Here is a 6,547-nt window from a genome sequence, read left to right as displayed (position 1 = left end):
ACGTCCTTACCATCTTTTCCCGTCTGGTTGCTTGGTTTTTAAGCCCAGGTACAATCAATCAGTCAAATTAGCAAACATTTTCCAGGAAGGAAAAACAATTGAAGCTCACCCTACCCATCTTCATTTCTAGGTAACAAAAAAAGGGGTACTGAGTTTAACCTTAGCCAGTCACTTAACACCTGAGACTGTTTCTTAATTATAACACGAGGATAACACACAGGACTGACCCCCACATTAAAGGAGCATGCGACAAGAGCTCCCAGCATAGCCCACAGCTCAACACATTTTACTGACTCTGAACTCACATAAATATTGATAAAGTACCCCAACTGTGGCTTTCTCAAAATTCTGCAACTCTGCTCAAATCCCAAGCTGCTGTTCCCCTAGTCTAGTGGAGCCCACTCTGGAAGATGACACCTCCCCCAAGTAAAAATTAATAATCTACAACCTACAACTATTTCATCAATAATGAAGGCAAATGGCTGGAAATTGCCTAAGTGGACCAATTATACTTTATCCAAAAGGTATCCCCAAAAAGAAGTGTAAGTCAGAAATTACTTTTGACTAAAGTGGGGGATTTCAATCCTGACTTTGCTACTCTTTAGATGTCCACATAACCTTGACCAAGTTTCTTCATCTGAGTCTGTTTCCTCATCCATAAAAACGGTGTTAACACCTGCATTACACAATTGTCCCAAGACTGAAAGAAATCAGACATAATGCAGAAATTTTATCAAGGAAGAGCTTAACTGTTATGACAGCTCTACCTTTCTGACTTAAGAGGATAAACAAAGCAATGTAAGGTATTTTTTTGGTAGTCTCCTATTTACTTTATTTCCCTCAAATAGAGGTGACTTGTGAAATTCAAATTGCATCAATTTATTACAAGTTCTATTTCCTAACATAACTTCTTGCTATTTCCCTAGAGAAAAGGTGTTCGCTGCAGGGTCTTCAATCTAAAGCCATCAGAAGTCTCCATTAATGGCTTTGTTTTTGGAGCAAGAGCAATTCACCAGCAAGGACAAGAACTTAATTTACAGAAGACTTGCAGGTCTGCTTAAGAGCAGAGTGTCATCTGTCTCACCTTATGGCCAATTGTATATAGACACAGAAGCACTTTCTCTCCTGACACAAGGACTGTAATTCAATCAATTCATTTGCTAATTCTACAAAAATTTTAAATGTGAACCGGAGAGGCTCTTTTGCCGTCAGCTACCAGGCCAAAACCGCAGATCTACCAAAAAGAGCTGCATTAAAAAGTCCACTGCAGATAATGCTGCACAACCAAGTACAGAAACCACTTCTCTGCTCCCAGCCTCTCACCACTCATCTACTTACTCCTGGGCTCTTTCCCAACTTCACCTCGCACTGTGTTCTGTTAAGACTAACTGTACACAGAACCTCTACACCTCAAAACAGAATGCATCCTGTCCCTAGAGACGTGGAGAAACTAGGCTCCCCCACTTCTGGGAAAAGACGAGAGGCAGCATTCCAAGCCAAACTGTATCCAGCTTTATTAAAGATACTTTTCATAAACAACCATGGTATTTCAGGCAGGACATGGGCAGACAATCGTTAACAGTATACAACAACTTTCACACTCCCTTCTTCAATGGACTACCAAAATCAGAAAGCCACTATAAAAACCCAATGAAGTCTTCATTTGATGCTCTGAACAGGTAAAGTTTAGAGTGAGGGCTGACATTTCACATTAAGCATGTTGTTTAACAACTTTTCACAAGCCGACCCTGACTTTCAGGAAATGAAATGAAAATGGCAGAATTATCAATCTGTAGGTCCACAATCTAAAAATGGAACTGCTGCTCTTTTGAGGGATGCCATCTCAATGGTGACACTAGAAAGTCCAGATTGCCTGACATACTCATAACCAATTTTTCTGGGTCAGGTCCCAACAGGTTTCTGGGTTTAACGAAGTCTATGCTTAAAGTGGAGAGGAAGAGGGAGATAAGGACATAAAATGAATTTGAGTTTTTCCACACAAGGTGTTTGTGCCAAGGTGGCTAATGTGTGTCAACATCAAGGGATCCCTCCTCCTAAGAATCAAGAGGAAGTCTCTCAAAACTAGAAGGGAAAGGTGTTTTTCCCCATGTCAATCCAGCTTTGGAGACATTCTATTAGTAATATATGTCCTTCCCAAAAAACAACAATGAAGTGTTCTGTGTGCTAACAACATAGCTTAAAAAAAAAGTAAAACAAAATTCTGCATTTTTATAAAACTTGATAAAAAATAGTATTTCAAACTGTACAGTCACCAGAAGTACACAGTTATCAAAAATGCACACACTTCACTTGGCATCTCCAGCACCTTCAGCTTTCTGTGCCTGAAAGAAAAAGAGACAGATTAATACCAAGTGTCGATTTTGAAACTATCTTTATTCATCTTCCATCTATAATGTAACTTTGTTCCCAGGCCAAAGTTCAGGTTTTAGGTACTCTGACACTGAGATCCAGTACTTCATTCGGGAATGGCTTTGTAGGTGACTTTGATAAATCACTTTCCCCCGGGACTGTATTGTAAAATCGGGGAAGAGGATCATCAGCATTAGATCTGAGATTATTCCCAGCTTGACAATTCTACCGTGTAGCATAAACATGGCACCTAACAAGACGAAGATCAACACCACAGTACCCTTTATCGGATGGCAGAGACCTCAAGAATCCAGGGTTTAAGCTAATAGGAAAACCATGCACAAACTCTGGACTGAAAGGCACACTTAAGAGTGTGCCTTCCTGTGGATGCAGGAAAAAGACTTAAGATCTGTTGGGATGAGTAAGTGATGAAATGAGCACACTTCCCAAAAAGTGAGACAGCAGTTGTACCTGGTCTGTTTTGGCATCTCCATTTTCTGCAGGGTTATTCCCGTCCTTGCCAGCATCAGCTTTCCCCTTTTTCCCTTTGGGTACCTTCTCTCCCTTCTAAAAGAGGGGAGGAAAAAAAAAAGAGCTGTTTCTCCTTAACCTCCTATTACGAGGATACGGTCTACAAAGTTCTGCACAATGTAGAATTATTTATCAAAAGATAAAACACACACAAACTATAAACCCTACCCCACTGATAAAACAACTGATCAAAACTAGGCCAAATTATCTATAATTCTGTGGTTAGTATGCAAAATTTTTATCTGAGCATGAACTGGAGAATAAGACAGCTTAAAGCACGGGTGTTTGATACCCAAGTGCAGTTTTCTGTAAATGGATGATACATTCTTGATCAAGAAATTAATATACTAGTCTCAGGGATAAAGGCAAGCTTCAAAACAACTTAGAATACCTATTAAGGGAGTCATCATTATGCTGAAAATACTAATGGACAGTCCTCACTCTGTGAAAACGACCAATTAGAACGTCATTAGAAGGCCCAGTACTATTAACTTTGTCATATCTCAATTTTGCGCCAATAGATGAAGTTGCTATATAGCAGGTCTCCTGTCAGCAACACTGGACAGTGCTCAGCCTTTTGTGACTCCTAGAAACACTTAAGTCTCCCAGTCACACTCACCTTTGCAGGGGCCTTTTTAGGCTTGGGCTCTGGCTTTGGAGGAGCAGGTTTCTTTTATTTGGGGAGAGAGAAGAGAACATTGGTATACAGACCAAAGAAAACCCACAAACCAAACCACAGTACCACTGGCATATAAGTTTTCCCTACTTCGGAAAGATTTGGTGGCTGACTTCTCATAGAATTTTCTATCTTCAGAAACCCACTCAAGAAACACTAAGCACTCTGAAGTATCCCACTTTGGTTACAAGTCATCAGAATTTCAGAAACAGCAAATCTCAAATGGTTGCGAGTCCACAGTGGAGCGGCTCAATAAAACCAGTCACTGACCATCATTCAAGGAAAGCACAGGGGATTGTTTTTCATGCCTCTGTTTCAGGGATAAAAGTGAAAATTTAAAAGCAGACACACTTACAGCAGATAACCTTGCGGATCTTCTCTGTGGCTATTTAAAAAAGAGAGAGAAAGTTAAAAATAGGATAGTTGAACACTTAACAAAACCCAAAGTTTTGGTGCCAATCTGTTCTAGGTTATAGGAAGCGAAGAGAGCTTACTTAGGCAAATTCAGGACTAAGAGTATGGTTAATTACCACCAAAGGAGCCCAAGGCTTTGTAAAACTCCAAAAAGATAATAAACAAGACTTACTTCGTCCTTCACCTTGGCTTTATCTCCTTTAGCATCCCCTTCAGCCTATAAAAAAACAAACAAAAACTAAGAACTCTGAAGCTTCCGAGGCAATGTTTAATGATTCACTAAGCTTAACAGAGTCCTAAGGGAGAAAAACTGAAAGGAAATCTTGCACACAACTCTAGGACACAAATCGTCACTATTTAGCATCCCCAGCACCTATGCAAATACCAGAAATGCTTAAAAAGCTGTGGGAGTGCTCATTTGTGTAAGCTTCACGTCCGATCTAGCTCAACGCGCACAGGGAGGGCGGGATGTCTGAGCCCCAGCCCGCCGGGAGTGTTCGCTGAGCGGTCCCAGGAAGCGCGCGCCAATCTGGGGTGAAGAGCGCGGAGCAGCGCAGCTAGCAACCGCGCCGCGGAGACAGGCAGAAGCAGAAGCAACAGCTGCAGCCGGTGCAAACAAACCCCTCCGGAGGCGGGGCCCGAGCGCCGTTACCATGGCAGCCGTCGAGGGCGGGAGACTGGAGGCGCGCGCAGCCCGGGGAACCCGTGGGCGACAGCGGCGCGCACCGGCGCAAATCTTGTGCGCCGGGGCCGCGGGATGAGGCGGGTCTACAACGCGAAGCCCCGCCCTAAGGGAGACGGACCCCGCCCCCTCACGGCGGCGGTTTTTTGGCGGCAGCGCGTTCCCCCGCCCGCCAACCCCAAGCACCGCCTTCCCGCCCTTTCGGGTTTGAATTGCCCGCCCGCGGGGAGGGGAAGGATGGGGGGGCCTGCCGATGGGGGAGGGGGCGCGGGGCGGGCACGTCGAGCCCGAGGGGAGCAGGATAAACAGCCACCAACATGGCTCCTCCCGCCGCGGCCGCCGCTCCTCCAATATGGCCTCTGGCGCCCGCGGGCAGCCGAGCAGCGCAGTGTTTGCCCGAGGCCGCCTGACACTGTCTCGAGTTCTTGCGCCGGGCGGCAAAACCCGCTCCAGCCCGGCGCCGATTCTCGCGCCCCAGAGCCGGGGAAGCGGCGGCGGCAGCAGCGGTGGTGTCAGCGGTAGTGGCGGCCCAGCGCCTGGGGCCTCGCGCCACGTACCTTTCTCTTGGGCATGATGGCGACGGCGGCGGACCGTAGACGCTGGACGCGGGGATGCAGCGGCGCGCGAGCTTTAGTCGGTCCGGGGGTCGTTCTCACCTCTTCTTCACACTGCTCGGGCTCCGGGGGGTTTATAAAGTTTTTATAGCGCTGGGAGCCCCGGACCGGTTAGAACCGGATTTCACCTCCCGCCGCCGCTCATTGGCCCAGCTGGGGTCACGTGGGCGGGGTTTAAACTCACCTCCTCTGGAGTGAGGAGGGGGGTTTTGGGGGAAGGCGCGCGAGAAGGCGGCGCGCCTGTGGGGGGTGGGGGCGCCGCGGGGGAGGCGTGCTTCTTAGGCAATAAATGGGGGGGGCGTTGCAAGTCGGCGGGCTCTGGGTTTCGGCTACCACCGAGAGCCGGCTTTTTGCAAACTACCAACTTCCTTCCACCTTATGCAACCGAGCTGCCCACTTCTCCAAGCAGTGCGACACTTAGGGCCCATCGTGGCCGCTTTCCTTCCTGTTCCCGCTGGGGGCCCCAGAAGAAGGGTTTGCAAGGCCTGGCCGTACCGCCCTTCTCCGCCGGAGGCGGGAGAAAACGCGCTCTTGGAGGCATAGGCTGCAGTTCCCAGAGCCAAGGCTGACGCTGAAGTGGGAGAGCGGGGGAGCCAGCTTGGCGCAGCCGGACGTGCATCGTTCCAAGCTGCCACTCAGAGGAAGCTTTTCGTGCACCTCACCTGGAATGCGGTCCACTCGAGGTGGAGTGCGGGTTCGAGGGGGAGACTTAAACGCAGAGGTTACTTTCGGGTGCAGTGGGGCAGGTAGGAGCTGTCCTTTCAGCACCCGTTGTTGCTCCGCTGCCTCCCCAAATGTCAACGAAGCCCCCCGCCAAAGCCTGTAGGGTGGCTCCCTGAGGTCCCTGTATTCCCAGACTTCAGGACCATGCCAGAGAATGATGGAGAGCGGCTACCAAGAAGGCCTACCAGCACTCCCCTCCCCCTACGCTCCACACGCTTCGGAGACATCAAGCTCAGCTGCCCCCACGATGCGGCCACCAAGCCTGGGTGCTGTAAACGCAGCTGGCGAAATCCCTCCTTCCACACTGGCAGACTGGCTTCCTTTCACTTGCGCGAGGAAAAGGAGGGTGGAGGAAAGCGTCCGGGGATTTGGAAACAAGTGGAGGAACAGGTGGTGTGATGGTAAAAGGGCTCTTCCAATGGCTCCCCTACCCCACACGCCCCCAATAGCTAGGGATGCTGGAGGTTGCCAGGTACACCTGAGGGACGGTAGACAAACGTAGCAGCAAAACAAGTGTTCTTTCATCGCAGTTAGCAA

General features: G+C 48.3%; 1 protein-coding gene across 1 annotated transcript; it reads right to left on the bottom strand.

Moving 5' to 3' along the window:
* Positions 1 to 1,489: 1,489 nt before the first annotated feature.
* HMGN2 (high mobility group nucleosomal binding domain 2) lies at positions 1,490 to 5,431 on the bottom strand. The gene is made up of 6 exons (XM_033113535.1): positions 5,231 to 5,431; positions 4,164 to 4,208; positions 3,933 to 3,962; positions 3,521 to 3,571; positions 2,842 to 2,937; positions 1,490 to 2,342 (listed from the first exon to the last, which is right to left on the bottom strand). The coding sequence occupies exons 1-6, from the start codon at positions 5,243 to 5,245 to the stop codon at positions 2,307 to 2,309; spliced, it is 273 nt and encodes a 90-aa protein (XP_032969426.1). The 5' UTR covers positions 5,246 to 5,431; the 3' UTR covers positions 1,490 to 2,306.
* Between the last annotated feature and the right edge of the window lie 1,116 nt (positions 5,432 to 6,547).

The sequence above is a fragment of the Rhinolophus ferrumequinum genome, chromosome 9 (genome assembly GCF_004115265.2).
Source record: "Rhinolophus ferrumequinum isolate MPI-CBG mRhiFer1 chromosome 9, mRhiFer1_v1.p, whole genome shotgun sequence".
NCBI lineage: Eukaryota > Metazoa > Chordata > Mammalia > Chiroptera > Rhinolophidae > Rhinolophus > Rhinolophus ferrumequinum.
This window is presented reverse-complemented; position numbering and strand designations above follow the sequence as displayed.

Bases quoted from the DNA above. Each gene is read 5' to 3' on its own strand.
- HMGN2 (XM_033113535.1), bottom strand. The intron at 3,963-4,163 runs GTAAGTCTTGTT...TTTTTTAAATAG, and splicing joins AAGCCAAGGTGAAGGACGAA to CCACAGAGAAGATCCGCAAG. The intron at 2,938-3,520 runs GTGAGTGTGACT...CCCCTCTTTTAG, and splicing joins CTAAAAAGGCCCCTGCAAAG to AAGGGAGAGAAGGTACCCAA.